At 47.6% G+C, this 24,742-nt stretch overlaps 2 protein-coding genes across 8 annotated transcripts; one reads left to right on the top strand and one right to left on the bottom strand.

Moving 5' to 3' along the window:
* Positions 1–625: 625 nt before the first annotated feature.
* On the bottom strand, positions 626–2,307 carry LOC311601959 (PWWP domain-containing DNA repair factor 4-like; the record flags this gene model as incomplete). Its single annotated transcript, XM_084789711.1, has 1 exon — positions 626–2,307. A coding segment is annotated over one exon (1,641 nt), but the record flags the coding sequence as incomplete, so codon positions are not given.
* A 12,076-nt stretch (positions 2,308–14,383) lies between these two features.
* Positions 14,384–22,713, top strand: LOC311602431 (melanoma-associated antigen 10-like). 7 transcript variants are annotated; one of them, XM_084790485.1, is made up of 8 exons: positions 14,384–14,498; positions 15,830–15,920; positions 19,150–19,263; positions 19,867–20,055; positions 20,251–20,340; positions 20,466–20,538; positions 21,332–21,651; positions 21,997–22,713. In XM_084790485.1, the coding sequence occupies exons 7-8, from the start codon at positions 21,397–21,399 to the stop codon at positions 22,402–22,404; spliced, it is 663 nt and encodes a 220-aa protein (XP_084646611.1). In that variant the 5' UTR covers positions 14,384–14,498; positions 15,830–15,920; positions 19,150–19,263; positions 19,867–20,055; positions 20,251–20,340; positions 20,466–20,538; positions 21,332–21,396; the 3' UTR covers positions 22,405–22,713. The 7 variants fall into 7 exon arrangements, with proteins under 7 accessions (XP_084646611.1, XP_084646609.1, XP_084646610.1 ...); XM_084790483.1 differs by having other exon boundaries at positions 19,989–20,055; positions 21,332–22,713; XM_084790484.1 differs by having other exon boundaries at positions 19,960–20,055; positions 21,332–22,713.
* Positions 22,714–24,742: the final 2,029 nt, after the last annotated feature.

The raw sequence follows: 24,742 nt of genomic DNA, 5'->3' as shown, positions 1-24,742 counted from the left end.
CACACACACACACACACACACACACACACACACAGAGAGAGAGACAGACAGACAGACAGACAGAGACACAGAGACAGACAGACACAGAGAATGCCGTACACTGTTCTTTGAAAGCAGGCTATCTCCAGGGTCACATTTCCCTCTCTGGCTGCAGAGACCAGCCTCAAAACACACATCTTCTCCTTCAGTGTGAGTGAGTGAAGAACGAGGTAGTGGAGAAAACAGTGGAACCCGGGCCCCATCCATAGCATCCTAGAGAGAAGACAGAGAGGAGGACCAGGAAGTATGGGGGGTAGTCCAAGACAAGGCCTCAGGAGGAAGCTGGTGTGCTGTCTGGGTGCATAGGGTCCCTGTAGAGAGTGCTAGTCTGTGTGCCTAGCTAGCCAATGCTCCATACAGGGCTGCTGAGGTTCCAGGGAGGTGTGCCCATGGGACTTCTGGGTACTAGGGCTCAGGCCAAAGAGGCCTAGGCCTGGCCTGAAGCTAACAGGATTTGTAGATCCTATCTGGACATCTGCACTGTCAGGCACAAAAGTGAACATTTATTACAAGGGTGGAAAGGAAACGCTCTCCACCCAGTTAGGAGCTTTCACAGCGCCCATAGCATGCCTCCCAGGCTCCAGGATGTTCCTCTTTGGGGGGCGGGGCGTTCCTGTCTCCTGTCATCTAAGAAGTGGGACCAAGCACAGGAGGGGCCCGGGCATTCTGATTTCTGGCTGCTGATCTCCTGCCTGCCGCCTTTAAGATGGTCTTGTCGAAGAGCTCTTTCTCGCGGTAGTGCACGGGTGGGCCACGCAGGTACTTCTCTTCTGCCTCCTTGTAGCTGAGGTCTTCCAGGGCAGCGATGGAGCAGATGATTGCTTCTGGAAGAAGAACCTCCATGGTAAAGCGCACTGTGTCTCCTCTTGTCAGGGAGAGTACGTCCTTATCTGCTTTTTTGGCTATTTCTTGCAAGTACTTGGCCACTACATGCAACTGGTCTTCATCTTCTAGGTAGGTCTCAATGCAGAGGATTTCCCTCTTTAATTGGCGGAGGTTCTCCAGGCGCTTGGACTGTTTTCTCCCCTTCGCGATGTCCCACAGGTGCTGGTCGGCCCCTTTCCTCTTGACGATGAAGTCTACGATCTTCTTGTTGGTTCTGTCCCACGCAGCCCTCATGCGGTCAGGCAGGAGTTTCTTGCGGGGCCCCTTCCCACTCAGGGCCGTCTCCTCCTCCCAATCTTCCAAGTCTGCATAGTTCACCTGGGGAAAATCAATGTGCAGTTCGCCCTCTTGGATGGCCCTCCTCAGAGGGTAGCTGGTTCGGGAAGTGTAGTAGTCCATAAAGGAGGCCAGGGAGGAGCCGCAGGCCAGGCCCTCTCTGTAGTGGTCGATCAGAGAGAAGCACCAGCTGATTCCCTGGCCGTACACTCTGCTGGCTCTTCTCAATAGCGATCTCTTCTCTCTACAGTCCAGAGGCTTCAGCTTGCGGAGAGGAACGCGGACACCCCTGCGCTCAAGCTGCATGTTGCCCTCGATCAACAGCACTCTCGCCATCTTGTCGTGTTGGCTGACGCTCTTGACCACCGCTGGCCAGAAAGGAAGGTCCTGGCATTTGAACCAGACCAGCATTCCTCGTTTAATCGTATTCGGATTCTGGGCAGAAGCCATCCTGGTGGCTTGGCTGTCTTCTTGAATCGCGGCCCTTCTCCTCTGGAACCTGGTGCTGGCCGCCTTTGAGTGCACATGAGGTGACAGTTCTGGTGCCCTGCAGCAGGGACACAGCACGTGGTGGATCTTCCTTTTTCTGCTAGCAAGGCGGGGCGACCTTCGCAGCCTCGGGATAGGAGGCACACAGGCTGCTGATGCCCCCTTTGCATCTGGCTTCAGAGTCCCTGGGCTGGGGTCCTCCTTGTCCTCTGGGAGGGCAGTGTTCTTTCTCTGGCCTCCAATAGCCCGGATCTCTAGGCCTGCAGAGGATGCTCTTGCTCGTGGCTTCAGGGCTTTGGGCGAGGTGGAGATGCGCCGCCTCCTCCTCCTTGGTGGCCCAGGGGCAGCCTGCTGCTCATCTTTAGCCCGGGCACCCTCCGTGGAGGCTGGGTCCCTCCAAGACCTATGCTTGGATGTGCTCAGCTTTCTCTTCCGTGGATTACAATCAGCCCTTCCTGCGGGTGCTGGGGAGCTTGGCCACACTCTGGTGCCTCTTAACCCACTCCCTTCTACTTCAAAGTGAGGGGGCCCAACAGCACTGTGCGCCTGGCTTTTATCCCCTTGCCCAGCAGCCAGATTCTGTGAGCCCCTCACCCGGGGGCGACCCCGCTGCTTCCTAGGACTCCCTTGGCCTTTCTGGCTGTGTGCTTCAAGGTAAAGGCTCTGGAGTGGGCTGCAGCTAGCCTGCTCTTTGGGAACCTTTGGGGCCTCCATGTCGGTTTTTCGACCATGTGCCCTTCGTCCTGGAAACATGCTCCTTCCCTCACACAGAACATCCAACGCCATCTTGAGGGCTCTCCAGTATGCCCTCGTCTGCCCTGGCGAGCCACTGCCCTGTGACTTCCTTCCTGGCAAGGGGGGCATGGTTAAGAGTTTGGACTTGGTTAGGGGCTTCACCTCGGTGCTCCTCACTCTTGTCTTCTCACCCAGTGGCATGACTTGCACCTCCAGGAAAGGTGCCCCTCTCCTCTTACTATGGGCTGAGGTCCTGGGTCTCGACAAGACCCGTGCGGGCCACATCTCACCCTGCCAGCTGCAGATCACATACTCTGCAGAGTCCATGGTGACGGGACTCTGTGATCACGAATGACAGGGTTGCAGTGCGCTCCTTGACTGTCTGCGGGTCCTCTCCGGCCTGGCTGCCCTGCCTGAGGTGCTGGCCTCCCTGCAGAGTCTGGTGGAGAATCTTGAAGTGACTTCTTCACTCGGGGCGATGTGGTGCGCGTGGGTGTATCCTGGAGGGTGGGAGAGGGAAACAGAACTGCATGAGGAAGGAAATAGCCTTTAGTGGACATGGGAGCATCAGCTCTGTGAGGTGAGGCGAAGGAAATCGAGGGAGCTCACAGAAGTTTGTTCTGCAAGTGCAGGAGACGATATGGAAGGCTCCCGAGCCTGTGTGCCAGGCACTCATAACCATTTTGTTTCCCACCCTGAGGCTGGGGTGGTGCACTTCTTCCCAGCGAGGTGGGTGTCTTTACAAGGCTTGTGTATTTGCTTGCCCACTGAGTCAGTACCTTGGGGCTCCCTGGGATGCCCATGAAGGGGATGGGGGTCGGAGGAGGGGAAGCCTCATTGGATTATTTTCTAGGGAGCTAGTCCTGCTCTGCCACAAACAGACTCACACTCCACGCCGGGAAGCCTGTGGACACCTAGCACATGCGCCTTCCATACTTACGGGATTCCAGGATGAGGAGTAAGGATGTGGGGAAATCTTTGTGGTAATTTGCTTAACATAGCAAGTAGGGAGGGATGGCTGCTATCAAAGCTCCAGGCCTCTCGCCCCTCCCTGTCCAATCATTTGATTCAGATCTTTGGTTCCCAACTCCATCCTGGACCTCACTATGGGATCTAGTGTCCACGGGGCACACTTGGAGAAAGCCCCCAAGAGAAAGCATTACATTGTGGAGAAATGGGCCGACTTGGCAGTGTCAGAAGGAGTGAGTGTCTCTGTTGGAGCAGTGCACCCTCCTGCTGCAAATGTCTAGTCTGCAATAGACCCTGCACACCATACCCACCTGCATCTGTGTGTGTGTGTGTGTGTGTGTGTGTGTGTGTGTGTGTGTGTGCATGTGTGTGCATGTGCATGTTCCTGACTGCATCTGCCTTGAGCCTGTGTGGTTCCAATCAGAACTGCACATGTCATGCATGCCTGTGGGAAACAATACCCACATCTGTCTCATCCTCACAAGAGGCCCTCTGTGCTCACCTTGAAGGACTACAGCACAGGGGAAGAACTAGGAAGGGCTCACATGCCACCTGTGCTCACTCTTCATTCAAGGGTGCAAGTGATTTCCTGTCATTCCCTGGGCACCACAAGGCACAGTGAGGCAGAGCACTGTGAACTCAGGGCTCATGACATAGCATCCAGAGGTCACTGTTCTTCTTGGAAACTCCCGTTATCCTAAGTCTTTTCTATGCACACCGAGGATGGGGACCCCAGACCTTATCCTGGGAATTCCCAACCTTACAAAAACACAGGAGGCAAATGATGTTCTCCCCAGTCCCTCCCTCAGTCCTTCCCTCCCCACCCTCTGCATTCATAAGCACCCAGTGGTACACTCTAGCTCCTATTCACTATGGCAATGTGCAGGGCCCCTCCTGTTGTATTCCCATCCAAGGCTAAGGGACTTCAAACCCCATTTCACAATGCCTAAAGTGGCTATCTACAAAAAGGGGTCAGGGTGTGTCTCAGGCCCCACCTGTTGGATGATGCAATATTAAGTGTGTATGGTGGCAGTAGGCGGCTCAAATTAGGGATCAACCAGCAGTAACCCTTCCTCCGATGAGGCTGTGTGATCCTCACAGGGCTGGTTTGCTCTGATTCGGCCTCCTTTGAGTCCTGGGCCTTGTCACGCAGACGTCTCCTGAGGACACAGAGGAAAACACAAGTCCCTCAATTACTGTAGGCTGCTTTCTGCTGGACCTTCCTGGCACATGGTGTTCTCCACCAAGGCCGAATGAGCACCATCCAGACCATTCGTGACCACCCCACACCCACCGGGGCACCATGCTTCGGATGTGTGAGAGCTTAGCCCTCACAGGGTACCCTTAGAAACCAAGGATGTCTGAGTTACACTTACAGAACACACCCTTCCTACCCAGCCCAGGCCTGTGCTTGCTTCTGCTTCCCTCAAGCAGGGCATTCTCGGCCCCACAGACTTAGTCAGAAAGCATACCCAGGAATAACAACTATGTATTCAAGCCCACAAACCAGGGCATCCGTGCAGCATCTGTAACCCAGTCGTGAACAGTCATAACCAGACATAACCAGTCATATCAGGCCATGCTCTCCGCAGACTGCATTCCCTCCCTGTGTGCCTATTGCTCCAGGGCATCTGAAACCTCCTTAAGTTTCCTACAGCCTGCTTAAATCATATATGTATCGCCACCTGCCTCCACCTTCTCTGCCATTGCCCGCGGTGCACTACTTTCAAAGGTTTGCAGAAATTTCTGTAATAGTCACCTTCCCCATGAAAGCAGTCCTATCTTCTCAAGAGGCTCACGGAGAAGTGTGGGAGATGGAACCCTGAAATCTCTGTCTCCGCACCTGTTTCAACCCTGGCGCCAAAAGCCCTCTATCAAGAGCTTGTACTCAATGGCTGTCTGTGAAGGCTATTGGCGTTTTCTCCAGATGGGAACAGTGGCTACTCTCCCTGCAGTAAGACAGACACAGGAGGGACAGGCTGATGAGAGGGTGTAGGAATGGTACAGTGTATACTGCTCACACACAGAGGCAGAGATACACGGAGAGCTCCCGATGAGCTGGAAGGTCACAGAGAAACCCCGGCTGCACACCTTGTACTGCCCAGCTGGTGCTTAACCCAACCCTGAGCAGGGTGAAGGCTCAGACAGAGACACAAACTAACGCCTGTTGAGGGAACACAGTCTGGTCCTTCCTCGGGTGTCCACATCGCACTGATTTTTACCTCAGTCTGCCTAACTGTGATTAGTGGCCAGTTTAGAGGCAGCTAGCTGTCTTTTGGGGGCATTTCTTGCTTCCTGTGTCAGGTATCCAGGCCAAGAGAGTAACAGCACTTGACATCCATTGTCCTCCAAGGAAACTGAGGTTCAGCACCTGCCTCCCACTCCTACTCCCCTCCCCCTCTGTCCCACCCCACCCAACCCCACCACCCTGTTCACCTCCTCCTTAAATGCTCTCTAGCTTCTCTCTCAGACAACACAAGCCACAGCTATCCAGCCTAAGGTGCTGTAACACAAACACGGTCATTCTGTCAAGAGCACATGCGACAATCATGGCTTTCAGAGCCTGAAATGGATAAAACTGTCACCAAAGAGGTGTCACATGAGGACAAAAGAGAGAGGGCTAGGTGAGCAGCCAGTCCTTGGGTCTTCACTTCAGACAGTAGTAGTGAGAACCTTTCCTGTGAAATAGCACACACGCTCAGAGGGCAACACTCACAGGCTCAGCTCACACAGGCACTCAGGTTGGCTACAGGCACCTACCTAGGCGCTTTGCGTGTCTATTTGGTGACTCCAACTCTCCAGCCTGTGAGTATCCTTTGTGAACGTATCTGTAACCAGAAAATACTGCCTTGCTCCCTGCTGTCGTGGCAACCGCTGTGTCATAGGGGAGGGTGGAGAAAAAAGTTTTCTCCTAGCAGCCAGTGCTCTGTGGAAACCAGGAAGTACTAACCCCCCCAGGGGGTTGACTGTCCACTTACATCCCTGTCACCTAGCTCCCTCCCCGACACCCTGCAGCTGCAGGCGTGAAAGGAAGTAAGCATGCATGTGCACATACCACAGAAGGTGATGCTGCCATTCCAGGGTGCAGGGCCTTTGACCACAGAGGTCTGGGACAAGGCAAGACAAGAGATGACGGGTTCTGCTCTGCTCTGCCTCCTGTAAGAAAAGGGGCCATGTCACCTGCCAGAGTTCAGAAGGCAGGCACATAGTTTCTCCAGATGCAAATGAGTGTTCTAGGTCACTTGGCAGAAAATGTGGAGGAGCATGAACCTGCACAGGATAGAAAGCAGCTCAGGGAGTCAGGTGGTGGCATCATCAAAAGATCCATCTTGAATCTCAAACAGGAAGGGGGCAGATCAAACTTCAAATAGCAGGAAGCTTTGGAAACCTCAAAGCCTGCCCCCAGTGACACATTTCCTCCATCACTGCCACACCTCCCAAACAAATCCCAAACAGCACCATCTACTAGGAAACAAATATTCAAAAGCCCCAGGCTGTGGATGCTATCTCATTCAAACCAGCACCAGCATCTGCACCAGCACCAGCCTCCTCTCACCCACCTACCCACCCACCCACAAACACACACAGGGACACTCACAGACACATACTCACCCATGCCCAATCTCCCAATCTCATATTCTCTCTCTCTCTCTCTCTCTCTCTCTCTCTCTCTCTCTTTCTCTCTGTCTGTCTCTGTGTGTCTCTGTCTCTCTGTCTCTCTGTCTCTGTCTCTCTGTCTCTGTCTCTGTCTCTTTCTCTCTCTGTCTCTCTGTCTCTGTCTCTCTCTGTGTCTCTGTCTCTGTCTCTGTCTCTGTCTCTGTCTCTGTCTCTGTCTCTCTCTCTCTCTCTCTCTCTCTCTCTCTCTCTCTCTCTCTCTCTCTCTCTCTGTGTGTGTGTCTCTGTCTGTCTCTCTGTCTCTGTCTCTCTGTCTCTGTCTCTGTCTCTCTCTGTCTCTGTCTCCCTCCCTCCCTCCCTCCCTCCCTCCCTCCCTCCCTTCCTCCCTCCCTCTCAACTTCATATCTATAAAGAACAATGAAAGATCCAAGGTAGAATAGTAAATGACTCAATAAATAGTACTATTAAATACTGGGTTTACTCAGTATTTACATATGAGCAAATAAATTCTCCTTTCACAACATATATATGATTGTCATTGATCTATACAGTATTGTTACAAGTTAAGTTTACCCTTTGTTTGCAGGTAATGAACTGTAATTATATAATACAAATTGCAGGAAAAAAGTAGTGTACTGTGATAAAAACCAATATGAATAGAATAGTCATTTCCTTCTAATCCACAAAACCTATAGGAATCTTAGATTTTTCAGTTATAAATAGAGATAAAACTTAAAAGTTCATTTTTAATACTTAAAAACAATCATATTAGGGTGTGTTGTAACCTGCCTGATATACAGCAAATAGCCATGAAAGGTGGCATTATGCCCATCCTGTATTGTAAACAAGGAGGTAATTAGAATTACAAGTGTGTTGTAGGATAAAGAGGGAAGGCATTTGAGGCTTACTGTCCTAAAGGTGAGGTAGGGCCCTGTCTTACTCTGAATCATCTTAAGTCGCTACGTTCAAAAATTAATCAAGTTGTATATTTAAAAGGATTCTATTATGACTGCTAACTTCAGAAAGATTAAGGCTGGTCTCATAGAATGGCATGGGACTTCTTCATTTTGTTTTTCTTTCACTGTGTTGCTCTTGCTAACCTGGAACTCACTATGTGGACCATGCTGGCCACAAACACAGAGATCCTCCTGCCTCTGTCTTCCTAAAGCTGTCATTGAAATCCTGTGCCACCACGCACAGCTCTTCCTTGCTTTTTAAAAATCATTTTTCTTTTCAAAACAGGGTTTCTCTGTGTAGCCTTGCCTGTCCTTGGAATTCACTCTGTAAACCATGTTGGTTTTGAACTGCTCTGCCTCCCAAGTGCTGGGACTAAAAGATTGAAAAATATTTTCAGTAAAAAAAAATCTTCTAATATATTATAACTTTCATTTTTTTCTTTTATACATATTTTAATTGTTTCTGGATTTTACGCAATATATTTTGACCATATTCTTATTGTAATTTTTACTTATTTTTATACAATATATTTTGATCATTACTTTCCATTCCCCCAACTTCCTGCCTGATCTCCTCCATATCTTTACCCACCAAATCTCCTTCTCTCTCCCTCCCACCTCCCCCCTCATTGTCTCTACATGTCAAAAAACTCACAACAAAAACCATTAAATCCAAAGCTAAGAAAGAAAAAAATTTTTGATAAGATAAGAAATGCCAAAGAAAACAAAATTTTAAAACCTAAATGAAAAACCTGGAGCCCATTTTGTATTGATGGATATAAGGGTCTCTTCTGGAGCGTGGTTAATGTTCTCAGTGGAGAAAAAACTTACTTTCCTTTTCCAAACAGCTTTAAATTGCAAAACTTTATTATTTAGGTAAGGAACTTTGCATCCACTTCCCCTTTTCAGTGTTGTGAGTTAGTCCAGATTGAACCTGTGTATGTCTTATGTATCCCATGACAGTCTCTGTGAGTTTATTTGATCATCAATCCTATACTGTCTTGAAGACAGTTTCCTTGGGGTTATCTACCACCTCTGGCTCTTCTAATCATTTTGTATTGTCTTTTTCATAGATACCCGAGCACTGAGAAATAAGGTTTGAGGAAGTTATCTGATTTAAGGTTAAGGGATCCAAAGTTTCTTATTCAATACAAATTGTCCCATTGTGTGACTCTATGTCAATACTCATAGACACATTGATAAATTGAATCAAATTGAAGATCCAGATGTAAATTTACCCAAATAGCTGAGTTTTTTTTGTTTTTGTTTTTGTTTTTGTTTTTGTTTTTGTTTTTTGAGACAGAAGCAAAAAAATACACACTGGGAAAAATCAGTCCTGGAGGTGAAAGTAGATGGCTGCAAAAAAAAAAAAATTCAAATATTTATTATCTTGCACAAAGCAACTCTAAATGACTCAAGGACCTCAGAGTAAGACCAATGATCTGAATATGACAGAATAGAAAGCATGGAATTGTGGGGAATTCATTGGCATAGTAAAGGGATTTCTGAACAGGACACTAATAATCTAGGCACTAAGACCAGAAATTAATAAATGAGAGTTCATGAAGCAAAAAAACCTTCCATATAACAAAGGAAAGCATAATTCAAGCAAAGCCGTAGCCTACAGAATGGGAAAATCTTTAGCAATTATTGATCTGATTGAAGGTTAGTATCTAGAATAAAAAAAAAACCTAAGGAGCTGAACATAAAGAGAATAAATATCTGAATTAAAATGGAGTTGTTCTCTACACGCTGATGTTAAGGCTCAGAGAACAGCACTTACTTGTGTCATCACACATTCAGAAGCCTGTCTAGTACCCAACTAGAAGCTTCCCCCACACAGATGAACATTTATAGTGCTGAAAGGTAGTCTTCAAGCTATTAATTGTGTGCATCTATCTATAGATTATTTTAAAGATATTAATCATTACTATCATAGAACTACAGACCTTGTGATCTATAACAGGGATCTGCCTGCAAGATACCCTATGGCGGTAGTCAGACAAATGATATTGTTAGGATTTCTATTGCTGTGAAGAGACACATCACAGCAAGTCTCATAAAAATGAAAAAATAAATGAAAACCTTTAATTGGGGGTGGCCTACAGTTCAGAAATTTAGTCCGTTATAGTCATAGCAGTAAGCATGACAGCATGAAGGCAGACATGGTACTGTAGAAGGAACTAGGAGTTCTACACCTTGATTTGAAGGAAGCAAGGGGGAAAAACTGCAGCCCAACCCCCAGGGCACACCTACTCCAGAGAGACCATAACTACACCTACTCCAGCGAGGCCACAACTATAATGCCACTTCCTTTGAACCAAGCATTCAAACAAATGAGTTTATGTGGGGGTCATACCTATCCAAAGTACCACATTCTACTCACTGGCTCCCATAGGTTTGTAGCTATAATATAGTGCAAAATGCATTTGGTCCAGCTTCAAAAGTCCCCATAAGTCTATCACAATCTCAACAATGTTTAAAAATTCAAAGTCTCTTCTGAAACTCATGCAATCTTTCTCTTCACTATAAGACCCTGTAAAATAAAACTTGGAAATGGAGATACCTTACAATGGCATAGAATATATATTAGCATTCCAAAGGGAGGAAAGGGAGAATAGCATGGAAATAACTGGACCAAAGCAAAACTGGGAACCAGCTGGGCAAACTCCAAACTCTGCATCTCCATGTCTGATTCCAAAGCATTCTTATGGTCTCCAACTCTTTTCGGCCTTGTTGACTGAAACAAAGCAAAACCAAACCAAACCAAACAAAGCAAAGCAAAGCAAAGCAAAGCAAAGCAAAGCAAAGCAAAACAAAACAAAAACTTCTTTCCCTTGGGCTGGTTCTATTCCCTGTTACCAGTTTTTCTTGGCCAGTATCCCATGACTCTTACATCTCTAACATATTGGAGTCTTCTGTCTTTGATTTTAATGCCAGAACCGTGTGGCCAAAACTTCCCCCAAGTTCTGCTGCTTGCTGGTGCTGGAGTATGTTCCACCTGTTCAATTATATCTTGACCAACTTCCATTTACTGTTCATCACATTTCTATTAGACAATGCTCAGTAACTCTTAAACATAGTTGATTATTAAGCTGTTTTGTCTTCTTTCTTATAATGAAATATGTGTTTCTTCCTTTCAGTTTAAGACAATTTTAAAGTTAAGGATATTGCTGAGAAATACATTTATATAAAGTAATGCAGCTCTCTTCATAAATAATTAACATTCATTATAACTGATCTTTTCCTGGTGAATGCTCTTTAAATTACTTCATTTTGTAACTGACGTACTTGGTCCTGAATGGTTTCCAGACAGAACAAGAAAGATATATTTTAAAAGCTGGGAACAGTTGAGAATCTGAATGTATTTTGGTTTCTAGCTAATTATTTATGAGGAGAAGCACGGTAGATATAACTCAAGATGAGCTTTACTGAATTGGTACTTTCATTGTTTTCTGAAAGTATCTTACGCCAAATTAAGAAAACATGATACAAAGATAGAACAGATAGAGCAGCGATTGAGAGAATGTCCAACCAATGCCTGGCCCAACCCGAGACTCACCCCGTGGAAGAGAACCAACCTCTGACACGACTAAAGATACTTACTCTGCAATGCTTGCAGACAGGAGCCTATCAGAGTTGTCTTCTGAGAGGCTCTACCCAGCAGCTCCTTGAAACAGATGCTGAGACTCACAACTAAACATTGGGCAAATCATAGGGAGTCTAGTAGGAAAATGGGGTGGGGGTGAGAAAAAGAACAAGAGCTGACAAGAGCTCTACAAGAAGACCAAGAGAGATAACTAACCAGGGACCAGAGGGGCCTGTGGAGTCTGAAGTTCCAACCAAGGACCATGCAGGGACTGGACCTAGGTCCTCTACATAAATGTAGCCAACAGGCAGGAGGGGCTGTCTCTGACATGGACTCTGTTGCCTGCTTTTTGATCACTTCCCCCCTGATGGGACTGCCTTGCCAGGCCACAAGAAAGGAAGCTGAGCTTAGTCCTGAAGTTGAAGAGCAGGGGACGGTGTGTAGGGGTCATCCCTTTTCTGAGGAACAGAGGAGGAAGATGGGATAGGGAGGGTGGGGCTGGGAGGAGATGAGGGAAGGGGCTATGACTTGGATGTAAAGTGAATAAATAAATAATGTAAAAACGTTCTACTTCAAAAGCATAAAACAAAAAACAAAAAACACACGATACCAATTATTTGTTCACCCATTTTCTCAAGGAGCTCAGGGCTAAGGACACCATTTTCAATCTTAGCTACAATAGGCACCTAGAAAGCTATTAAGATGTCCTTTGGAAAGATTTACTGTAGAATGATTAGATCTGGCTATTGGAGAAAGAGAATCACATGAGCACTGTTGAAGCATTTAAGCCTCCTTAAGTTTTGGGCAAGGTGTAGTCCAGAGGACTGGATCAGTCGCTCTGACCATTTATACACATATTGAGATCATGTAAGTGGCCCACTTCAACAGAAACTCTTGGGTAATACTCTGGAATTACTGATTTTGTGGGGCACAGTACTAGATAATTTAATCTATTACAAAATGTCATAATGCTGTAAAATGTCTAACGGTCATAAAATAATATTAGGGTGGTTTGGCACAGCATAACAACAGCAAAAATAAATGAGTAAATAAATAAGTAACTAAATAGCAGTAGAATGGTATCAGTATCTGTCTGTTAACCTTAGAGATTCCGCAGATTCTGGACTTAGGCTGAGTTGAAGCATTACTAAGAATCCATCTGCTGACTCTGGTTTGCTTCCAGATAATAGAACCAGTGTTCTAGCTGAGCCAAAGGTTCACAAGTTATGAATGAAAATTTAAACAATCTCATAAAATATTCAACATTTGATGTCTAAGTCATGTCTCACACAAATTAAATTAGATTTTTTTTTTTGTGCAAAGGCCTAGCCATCATGCTTAAATGGCTCTCCAAGTGATTCCAGTACGCAACTAAGGTAAAGAACACACTGAGTTAGAATGCATATGTAGAAAAGGTGTTGACAGAGGGTAGTGAGAGGAACAGTAGTAGCATACAAAGAATAGACACTTAGGTCTATTGTATTTAAATAATATCTCCCAAAATGCAACAGTCTGAATAGAAAGGGACAATAAGCCCCTGTGCCAATACACTTGTAAAATGTTCTCCTCTGAAATTTTAGATGTCATTTTAAGGGTGCTAAATTAAAATTTAACTTAAAGACAGTGTTTCATATATGATCTTATTAGTATAAGACTCCCAGAGCAGCAGAGACTCGGCGCCATTTCATGAGGTTCCCAGAAGGGAAGGTGTTGGCTCTGTTTCTTAACAATTAAACTTTCTTATACAACCCAACTAGCTTACACAAAAGGGGAAAAAGGGTTAAATGGAAATAAGAGCGAACCTTCTGGTGTCCGTTCCACGGGACGAGTTCCTTGGTGTCTCTGGCCTACGCCCTGGTCTGGCCTGTTTGCTGATCCTCTTCCCGATCCACGTGAGCTCAAGCCCGGTCTAAACCTGCTGCTCTTCTCTTCTCTCCTCTCCGCCTTCCTGTCTCTTCTGTGCAAGGGGTGGGGTCTCCGCCTCCCATTTAGGGTCAATTAGAAACACAATAGTCCAGGTGGAGTCCCTCTGTCCCCTTCCTGAATTCCAGGCCCAAGATGGCTCCACCCAGTCTATCTCAAGGTTAATCTCAGAGAGTATCCCTGGTGTGTCCAAGGGCAAAGCCCGCCAAGACTGCTTTCACCTGTGACAAAGCTTAAACTCTTTCCCACAGGCAGGGCTGGGGACTCAGAGCCAATATTTGAGATTCCCAAAGGGAAGTAGAAGGGGCAACGACTCTGTTCCATTTCATGAGATTCCGGGAGCGGTCAGGGCAAGGACTCGGCGCCATTGCATGTGATTCCCGGAAAGGTTAGGGCGGGGACTTGGCGCCATTGCATGAGGTTCCCAGAACAGTTGGGGCGGGGACTTGGCGCCATTGCATGAGGTTCCAGGAGTGGTCAGGGCGGGGACCCAGCGCCATTGCATGAGATTCCCGGAATGGTCGGGGTGGGTACTTGGCGTCATTGCATGAGATTCCCAGAACAGTCGGGGCAGGGACTTGGCGCCATTGCATGAAATTCCTTGAGTGGTCCAGGCGGGGACTCCGCGCCATTGCATGAGATTCCCGGTGGGTCGGGGCGGGGACTTGGCACAGTTTTCTGAGATTCCAGGAGCTGTGGGTGCGCCGACTAGGCGCCATTTCATGAGACTCCCAGACCGGTTGGTGTGGGGATTCGGTGCCATTTCATGATATTGCCGAAAGGGAGGCAGAAGGGGCGGGGACTCAGGGCCATTTTGTAAGAATCACAGAGCAACAGGGATACAGCACCATTGCCTGAGATTCCACGAAGGGAGGCAGAAGGGGCGGGGACTTGTCAATATTTGTGAGAATCCCTTAGCCACAGGGACTCGGCGCCATTTCCTGAGACTACAGAGCAGCAGGGACTCCTCACCATTTCGTGAGGTTCCCAGAGCGGTGTTGGGAAGGACTCAGCGGCATTTTGTGAGATCAGAGGTGCAGGGGCGGGGACTTGGCGCCATTTCCTGAGGTTCCCAGAGCGGACATGGGGTGGGGTTCCGGAGGGAAGGGAGGGGCAGAGACTCCGCGCCAATTCATGAGGTTCTGGGGGCGGATCTTGGTGCCATTTTGTGAGGTTCCGGGAGCCGTGTGGGCAGGGACTCAGCGCCATTTCCTGAGATTACAGAGCAGCAAGGACTCCTCACCATTTCGTGAGGTTCCCAGAGGGGTGTTGGGAAGGACTCGGCGGCATTTCCTGATATCCCCAGAGGGGCAGGGGCAGGGACTCGGCGCCATTTCCTGAGGTTCCCAGAGTGGACATGGGGTGGGGTTCGGGAGGGAAGGGAGGGGCAGAGACTCCGCGCCAATTCATGAGGTTCTGGGGGCGGCCCATGGCGCCATTTTGTGAGGTTCCTGGAGCGGTGTGGGCAGGGACTCGGCGCCATTTCGTGACATTCTGGGAGTGGTGGGGACTCAGCGCCATTTCCTGAGACTACAGAGCAGCACCATTTGATGAGGTTCCAAGAACAGCAGGGACTCAGACTAGGCGCCATTTGTGAGGTTCCCGGGAGAGAGGCAGAAGGGGCGGGGACTCAGCGCAGTTTGGTGACATTCCCTGAGCAGTGGGGACTCAGTGCCATTTCCTGAGATTCCAGAGCAACAGAGACTCGGCGCAATTTTGTGAGGTTCCCAGTGAGGCAGGGGAGGGGACTCAGCGCCATTTTTTGAGATTCTGGGAAGAGAGGCAGAAGGGGCGGGGACCCGGGACCATTTCTTGTGAGAGGCAATGAGGGCAGCAGAGGCAGCAGCAGCCAGTTGAGGTGAGAGATTAGGGCAGAGTTCAAAACCTTTTGGGACAGATAGGCCCATAAAAATGACAGTTTCGTCTCTGAAGTTGGCCTAGCTCCAAGTGGGGGTGCACCTATGGGAACGAGACCCTTGATTTGGGGGGACTGGGGTCACTTTCAGGCCTTCCATGAGGGAGAGATGGAATATCTTGAAGGGTGGAAGTCACTCCTAAGAGTAGACTGCAAAAGGTCGTTTTGGGACCAGACCACACCCCCAATACAACAGGGACACAGGCACGCACACTATGGGGTATATAATGTGAGCTGTACCAAACCGGGGTCCACATGTCAGAATGAGCCCCTACCCCTCCCTCTCCAGTGACTCTGACATTAGCACCATTTTGCTCCCCAGAAATCAGGCACCCTGTGCCGGTTTTACTTGGACAAAAGCTGGGGAGTCGGCGATAGAAGCTTGATCCAGGATGGAAAGACCCAGACCGTTAAACTAGATTTGTGTCCTTTTGACAGGCCTGCACTGACCTGGCGGCAGCTGACAAGGTAGAGCCAGCCTGTACCCAAGTTTCTGCTTCTGAGGACCTGGAGAGCTCTCAGCCTTATTGTAAGCATCCTTGAGTTTAAAGGACATCTCAGTGCCAACTTGTGGGAAATGGCCCCACTGCACCCTTCCAAATCCTGGGTGCTGAGGAGACACACACTGAAGGCACTGTTTCAGAGGTTCTCTGAAATGAGGGACCATGGGACATTTTTAAATACAGATAGGAGCTGAGAGTGCTTTCTCAAGTCTCTGATGGGGTGGAAGACCAGATAGTTTAGTTTTACGATGAAGCTTTGTTGTTTAGGGGTTAAGATGTTTTTAGGTCTAGATAGACATTTTAAGTTGATAATGATGAGATGAGACAGAGATTGATTTCCATTCAGAATTTTAGACGCCCCAAGATAGGAAAGATGTCTTCAAGGTTGCCAAATTCAATAGACAAAACACCATAAATGTAACATTTTTGTAATTCCTGATTGTTCTCTGTTGTGTAGTTTATTGTATGTGTGTAATAATATACATGTAAGGTAGAAAAGGAAAATAATTTTAAAAAGCTGGTTCCTAGATGGTTAGACCCAGACACCCTAGCTACCTTGTATCATTTTGAGAATCTTGAACCAAATCTGGGCAGACTTCCAGGGATGAGCCTGTATGCAAGCTTCTGCATCTGCATATGGGCACTTCCAGGACTAAGCACCATTTTTGAGATTCAGAGAAGGCCACACCATACTTTCTGAGTCTAGGTGAGCGATTAAGATTAGGGGGAGGGGAGGGGCAGAAAAGTCTCTTTCAGCATATATGGTCGAAAAACAGTGCAGTTTTGGCCCTTTGGTTAACAGGGCAACAAGTGGGTCCAACTTTGGGGACTATGAACAGGAGTCATTTTAGGAAGTTCCCGGAAAGAGCTTTTCATCACCTCCAGGGAGGAAGTCAGACCTGAGAGTGGATTAGGGAACTCCCAGTCTGGAAGTGTCCCAGAGTATTTTAACTGTGCCCTATGGTCATATTGCTACACCAAACAGGGGCCCAGTTGCAGGAATCAGACCTTTATGTAGTCAGTCGCTGTGAACAAGAAGTAATTTATCTAGGTCCTGTTAGCCTGGGTGGTGGCTTCGCATTCACGCTGTGTAGCCAGAGGGTGGACTGCCAAGGCCCCACTCTATCAAGAGCAATGGTTCTCAGCCTGGCTTCCTGCCCCTTTAGGGGGGGCAGGGTCAAATATCAGATATCCTGTGTATCAGATATTTATATTATGATTGGTAACAGTAGCAAAACTATAGTTATGGAGTAGCAAGAAAAATAATTTCATGGTTGGAAGTCACCACAACATGAGGAACAGTATTAACATTGTGGGTTTCAACGTTATGAAGGTTAAGAAACACTGACCTAGTGGGTATCCAAATGATAATTCATCAGATCCACTTGGAGGAATGAGCGTGTTTCCATCCCTGTCCTGGCACGGAACCCTTAAGTAGATCCCCGAAGAGGAGGGGATCTATAAGACCAGATCAAAGCTGGGATTTGGTGCCTGATGATAGAAACCCCATATAGACAGGGTCAGATAATCAAGCAGCAGCGTATTCTTTTTAGAGTCTTGCAGCAAAACCGGGTTGGTTTGTAGGAGTTACCAAGGGGTAACTTGGGGGACTCAGATGCATTTAGTGCCATTGCTGGAGGTGAGAGAAGGTCTCAGTTCTCACTGGAGGGAATGAGGCCCTCCCATACTTCCACATCCGCATCCAGGTGCTCAGGGATGAACTTTGAGCCATTTTTCAATTTCCTGGAGGGGCAATACCCCTACCGAGCTTTCAGGGTTCAAGAGAGAGCTCAGAGTAGAATACACAGCCCCTTTCACAATAGAGGGTCCTCAGGTAAAACAGCTTTGCCTCTGTTGTCAACTGGGCATCAAGCTGTGAGCTCTAATAGGAATCAGCCCCTTGCCAAGCCCCACTGTCATCCTGTGGGGACTGTATGGATGCCATTTTCCGAGGCTGCTCGTTGCGTGAGGGAAGCCATGATCACTTTGTGACTCACGTGTGAGCTGATGCAGGACTGCAGATGCCCTCCTCCATATAGACATTCCCCATGTACTCAGCTGCAGCCTTTTCACTGAGCTACGATAAATAGGAGCCCTTACTCTTAGCACTGTTCCCCTGTCTCACCCTTATGTCTACATACAGAGACTTGCAGGGCATAAAACTTTTTCTTTCTGGAATTTCAAGGCTTCCTTACTTTCAGAGCTAAGGGAGTACAGGATGGCTTACAGTGTCTCCTTCTGCATACATGGTCCCCAGATAATGCAGCTCAATAAGTGAGGGTCTTTCTAGGGAAAAATAGAAATGTACAAGTTGGTATTTCCTAGGGGTGGGGGTGGGGGGCTTGATTGCATCATGAGGAGAGGTAATTTATAGGAATTAGCCTTTTCTGGTTTATGCCTATTGAAATCTGAAAGTCAGAGTATGGAGAGAGGTCTCTATGGTTAAAAGCACTTGCTGGTCCTGCAGGTTCAATTCTAAGCCCCCACATGCTGGTCTACAACTTCCATTCCAGGCGATGTGTTTCACATAAAATACACATGCAGTCAAAACATTAATACACATGAATTTTTACAAAAGTATTCTGGGAGTCAAATAAACAAAAGGGATCAGCTGGTAAGTGTGGGAGGCCAGGGTGAGAATTTGGTGTGCCTTCTGAAGCTCTGATCCAGATGGAGGCACCCCAAATCACTCAACCCTGCCCATTTTGTCCCAAGTGAATGAAATGAGCCAAATCAAGAAGAATGAGCTTCAAGTTAGACAACATCCCAGCATCATGTAGGCAGTATAAGACCCATCCCCGGATGAGGAGATTTTGGTAACTGATAGCCCCTGGAACAGAGACCATTTTCTTTAAGAGTGCACGCCCTGGTCTATTTATCATGCTTCAATGGATGCCCACACTCCAAAGAATATTCCATTCCATTCCATTACAAACTGGTCTCAATGGGTTAAAAAAAATAGGGCTACAAACATTAGTGTGTATAGAAGGAACTGGAACTTTGAAGATTTAGCGGAAGGGTTGCATATGATTAAAATGCAATGTACAGATTTATCTAAGAGATAATAAAATAGTTTTAAAAGATTGTGCTCTGCATGTCCTCTCCAGGTACTCTTGGAATCAAGGTGAGACTTTATGGTGAGGAACCCCAAATCCATACTCCTCTGTTGTCCATTCTGCATGAAATGGGGTGGTGTGTGCTGGTAGGAATAAGCCTCCATCCTCCAAAGGGACTCTGATTTGGATAATTTTTCAGATGTAGTTGGAGTGGAGAAGGCCCAGGCACCATGAAGTGAGCCCAGGCTCCATATAGTAAGACTCTGAGGGCAAGTCGAGGAGCTGCTACATTAGATCACTCATCTGTACATTGGTAAGTAGTCCTGCACTACATGCGGCTTGCCTGGTCAGGGGAGTGGCCTGCTTCCACCCCAGTAGATCAAAGGTCAGAGGCTTTCTCTTAGGTCCATGGACAAAAGTGGTCCTTGGATACATTAACAATCAAAGTGAAATTCCAAGGATTGGCTGAGGATAGCAGGTCCCATATACTCAGTCAAGCTGTACATATTCCAGCATTGCCAGCTACCTAGGTGAGTTGCCATAGTGACAACTAAAGGTGAGGAAAAGCACAGCCCCTCCCAAAAGAAGAGATATAATACCTGCCTTCCCCACTAATGTTGCCGGAAGAGCCCTGGTTGTGTGGATCCTGTGTCTGGCTCTCCTGTATGCTTCATCATTCGTGCTGGGCCTTCTTTGAGGGGTGATGACTTTGTCCTAGGGGTGATTTCAGGTCAGGAGAGGGAACCGCTTGTGGTGAACAGATGGAGGAGTCCCAGGATCAGCCACATCCCAGATGTGGACTTCGGCAGGCCCTATGTGCCCACAGCACAGAAAGAAGGGCTGTACAGCCTGGCCGTGTTCTGAGGACAACACGGGGGAACACCAAGGGGCATGCTGACTTCTCTCCCTTGGGCAGGATGGTGGGAGCCTTTGGCAGGGTGAGGGGTATTTTGTCATCTGGACATAAGGAGAGATGTCAGGAAGGACAAGTCCGATGAGTGACCCTCAGGTGGACTTAGGAAATCTCGACCTCAACAGAGATGAGCCCAGCAGCACAATCCACGCAGATGTGAAGGGACGCGGCACTAGCTCGGATATCAAGGAGGTAAGGAACTTGACCAGAGTGCGGACCCTAGTTAAAAACGGAGTTCCCAGGACCATGTAAGGTCCAGGTAAGGACTACCAGTGGATGAGTGAAGGAAATCCCTGTCGTGGGCCCCACAAACACTCCTTACATGCCTGATCCCCACAGTCCTGGGTAAGGCTGTCTGTCAGTCCGAGGACCCTGTCTTGGTTGCAGATCAGTGGTTTCAGGGAGCTGAAAGACCTGATAAAGGGGAGTTTGACTGGAGTCATCAGAGCGAAGATCTCAGGAGTGCGGGGACTCAAGGTGAGGACTAAAGGGGTCCCACCCCCTAAACACATGAGACGACCTGCCCTCCTCTCAGCTGTGTGAGAACCCAGGGAGCAGAGATGAATCCTCTCACTTCATGTCCTCTTCCCTTTGTCTCTCAGAAATAGGCTCTGGCTTAGAGAAACTAGCCTCAGACCATCAGAGGACACTGTTTAGTCCCTGCCGTTTACCAAGGTGAGTGTCAGGCAAGTCACTCATTCCAGGACACGTGGAAAACACTGAATCAAGCCACCTCTTGCAATTGAAACTGAACAGATATGAAGCGCTCTCAATCCCCTCTGCTATGTCAGAGAGGTGACTACCCAAGAGTCCCCTATGGGCCAGCAGAAGGGTGCTGTCCAGCCCTTGAGAGGGGAAACCTGAGGGCCCAGAGTGAGCATAGAAGGCACCGTTGAAGTTAAGTAGGTTATTCCCCACCATTTACCTTTCCCTTCGTAGTTTAAAAGTCAGTTTTCAACAAGCACTTTGCAGCTTTGGAGTGTTGTCAATATCTCCCGATGGGGGTGGGAGATGAAAGTCTTGGCCTGAGACTGTCTTCAGGTCCTATACAAGGGCAAAGCCATGTAGCCTCAGAATTTTCAGGGAGGTACATAGTGGAAGTGTATATCAAGGGTACCAACAGCCTAGATTATAGACATACCACAATTTCTGGTCCAAAATAATTTGATGGCAGTTCCGATGGATCAAGCTTTGAGACTTGGCTGTACCCTAAATAGCTGGGTCACTTTCTCTTTGGGGCTTTTATGGTTCTAGGGCTGCTAAGTTCTGAGGGCTCGAGCTCTGCAACTTTGCTGTGCCCCAAATAGCTGGGTCACTTTCTTTTTGGGCCTTTTATGGTTCTAGGGCTGCTAAGACTCCTTGTAACCCTAGAGCATCACTTAACAGAAATCAAATAACAGGACTTTTTGAGGACTGTGAGAGAGTGGATGCCAGTAGAGTCTACTCACCTTCTCTCTTTCCTCACCAGGCCTGTGCATCCTCATTGCTGTGACTGGGACACTCTCCTGCCTACTGTTACCAAGGAAAGTCACAATGGATGATCCCCAGGATACTCATCACTCCAACCTCCCAGACAGTCCTCAGGCCCAGTGGGAATTAGACTGTGCCCAGGCCACCATGGCTGCAGCAGGGGAGAAGGAAGTCACCATCTCAGAGGAGGTGTATAGTGGTGGAATACCAGGTTCTCCCCAGAGTCCTCAGAGAGCCCCCTTTCCCCCTGTTGAAGTAGAAATGGCTTCCATTCCTGGGCTCCCATCTGATGAGGCTTTCATGGAGCAAGTACAAGAGGTACGAAACATACTGTCAATGTTGCACAGTGCACTGAACATAAAAGTGTATGACTTGGTGCACTTTCTGGTTTCCAAATATGAAATGAAGAAGCCCACTAGCAAGGGGGAGATGCTGGAAGCTATTGGCAGAGAGTATGAGGACTACTACCCTCTGATCTTTAATAAGGCCTCTGAGTGCTTAAAGCTGGTCTTTGGCATTGACATGATAGAAGTGGACCCTGTTGTCCATACCTATGCCCTTGCCATTGCCCTGGGGCTCACCTATGATGGGATCCTTACTCCTGTGCAGGGCATGCCCAAGACAGGCCTCCTGATAGTTATACTGGGTATCATTTTCATGCAGGGAAACCGAGTCTGTGAGGAGGTGATCTGGAACACGCTAAAAAACATAGGGTTGCCCAGTGAGAGCGGTCCTTACCTATGTGAGGATCCGAGGAAGCTCATCTTAGGTGATTTTGTGCAGGAAGGGTACCTGGAATACAGGCAGGTGCCTGGTAGTGATCCTCCTTCCTATGAGTTCCTGTGGGGCCCAAGGGCCCGCGTTGAAACCACCAAGATGAAAGTCTTGGAGTTTTTTGGCAGCATAACTAGGACTGATCCCAGAGAATATGCCGAGAAATACGCAGAGGCTTTGAGAGAGGAGATAGAGAGGACCCAGGCCTGGATTGCTGGGCAGATGGCGCTTCTTCCCCTGACCTGCTCACGCTCTTGTGAACAGGCAGGTCAGTCATCCAGGTACCAGGCCATCTGAGAGCTGGTGGGAGGAGCTGGGAACCATTGTAGTTGTATTATTCTGTTTATGTGACGTGGATTCTTGGTATTCCAAAATGTCAACACTCTTACCCGAAGATCCATTAGTTTTAAGTTTTTACTAATACATGTGCTGTTGTTGATCCAGGTTTTGAGAATTTTATTAATTTGAAAACAAGTGAGAATGATTTAAGTCCTAATTTGTAACATGTCACAGATACCAGTGACATTGAAAGTGGGATTTCCTGGACAATAGAAAAGAACTTGGCATTAATTTGAACAAGAATAAAATTGTTATTGTTTGATTGTCTTACAGCGTTTAGTCTCTTATTCTGGTTAACTGATTAAAAATAAAACTAAAAAACCTGAGTGGAATTTCTTACCCCCAAACCTTCACTGAGTACCTATTCTTTGCAGAGTTCCTTATTAGCAGTGGGGCATGGCAGAAGCCAGATCTCTCCTCACCCATGAAAGATAAGAGCATAAGGGAGGGCTATGGTTTTCTGTACAGAGTGTAAGGACAGGATCCACAGCCCAGTTGATATAGCTAGAGGTTCTTTCAGACCAGAAGAAGTAGAATAAGAGGCTTGCAAAGGGGTCTTCTGGGACAAGCATCCCAGTGTCAGTACTGTAAACCAAAGCAGTTCGAGAGTCATGTGGACATGGTAGCTCACAAGGTCTATAAAGCCCTGATCCAGGGCATCTGATCCCAATGTCTGACCCTGGGGTTCAGGGGCATGTGAGGTGCACAAGTAAACAACGCACCCGTTCACTCATGAGTGGCTATTAGCTGTTAAGTAAGTGAGAATCAAGCTGTAATCCACAGGCCCAGAGAGGTTAGGTAAAGAGGAGGGCTCTCAGGGTGGGGTGGGGTCACATGGACCTCCCTGGGAAGGAGAAACAGTACATCTTGCAGGTGGAGTCAGGGTAGGTGGGGACAGAAACAGGAGGGGTGTAGAGGGAGGGATTACAGGGAGAGACAGCTAGAACTGGGGAGCATTTTGGAGGGTAGAAACCTAGTGCAGTGGAAACGTCCTGGAACCTAGGAAGGTAACTCCTAGTAATGGAAGATATGAAGTCTGAAGTGGACATCTTTTGTAGCCAGGCAAAGTTTCCGGTGGTGGCACTGGGTTGCATTTGGCTGAGGTTTGGGTTTTTTGTTTGTTTTTGGCTTGGGGTTCCATGGAGATACACAAACAAACCAGGCTGATGCTAGGACAGAGAGCTGCCTTCAGCAAACTGATAGTGGGGTCCCATTGCCAAGGACCACATCCTAGCAGAATGGCTAAGATAAAGAATTTCAAGTGACAGCACATGCTGTAAAGTATGTGGAGAAAGGCTAACACTCCTCTATTGCTGATGAGAGTGCACATGGGAAAATCACTTTGCAAATCCATCTGGTGATTTCTCAGAAAATTGGGAATAGTGCAACTGCAAGACTCAGCCAGCCATACTACTACTGGGCATATACCTGAAAGGTGTTCCACCATACTAAAAAGACATTTGCTCAACTATGTTCATAACAGCCTTAGTCATAATAGACAGAATCTAGAAATAACCTAGATGTCCATAAACTGAAGAATGAATAAAGAAACTGGTACATTTACACAATGGAATATTACTCAGCTATTAAAAGCAAGGAAATATTGAAATTTGCAGGCAAATGGATGGAACTCGAAGAGATCATGCTGAGTTAGGTAACCCAGAACCAGAAAGATACGCAAGGTACATACTCACCTATAAGTGGATATGGGCCCAACATAGATGTCCTCTGAGTTATTCCACCCAGTGGGTATCAGGAACTCACTGCTGGACTCTGGGCAGAGCGCTGAGAGTGGTATGGAAGAATGAGGGCATGGAAGGACCCAGGATGTTCAGGAGCCCCACGAGGAGACCATCAAGACTGGCAAACTTGGACCCAGGGAAACTGCAAATTGTTACACCAACCAAGGACAATACAGATAACCTAGGCCCCCTGTTCAAATCTAGCCAATGGACAACTCATTCTCCACAGTTGTGGGCAGAGCAGGAACTGCCTCTGATGTGAACTCTGGTGTCCTCAGTTTGATCACTTCTATTCGGTGGGGAGGCCCGGCAGCACACAGATGAGGGGGAAGTAGGCTATCCTGATGAGACCTTATAGCCTGTGGTCACTGACCATATCATTGGGGATGCTTATTCTTCAAGCCAAATGGTAGTTTAAAGATGTCAATGCTATTAAAAAGACTGTTACCGTGTTTCTTGCACTGTATCCTATGTAACCCCATTATCTTAAGAAGGAAATCCATGCCATCTTAGTGAGTTTTCTTCAGCTGTGCAAATGTCAGTACTTTAGGACA

This window comes from Acomys minous, assembly GCF_964271855.1.
Source record: "Acomys minous genome assembly, chromosome: 7".
NCBI classification, from domain to species: domain Eukaryota; kingdom Metazoa; phylum Chordata; class Mammalia; order Rodentia; family Muridae; genus Acomys; species Acomys minous.
Note: the sequence above shows the minus strand (reverse complement) of the source record. Positions and strands in the feature narration are given on the sequence as shown.

Excerpts from the sequence above, each read along its gene's own strand:
- LOC311602431 (XM_084790483.1), top strand. The coding sequence starts at position 21,397 with ATGGATGATCCCCAGGATACTCATCACTCCAACCTCCCAGACAGTCCT.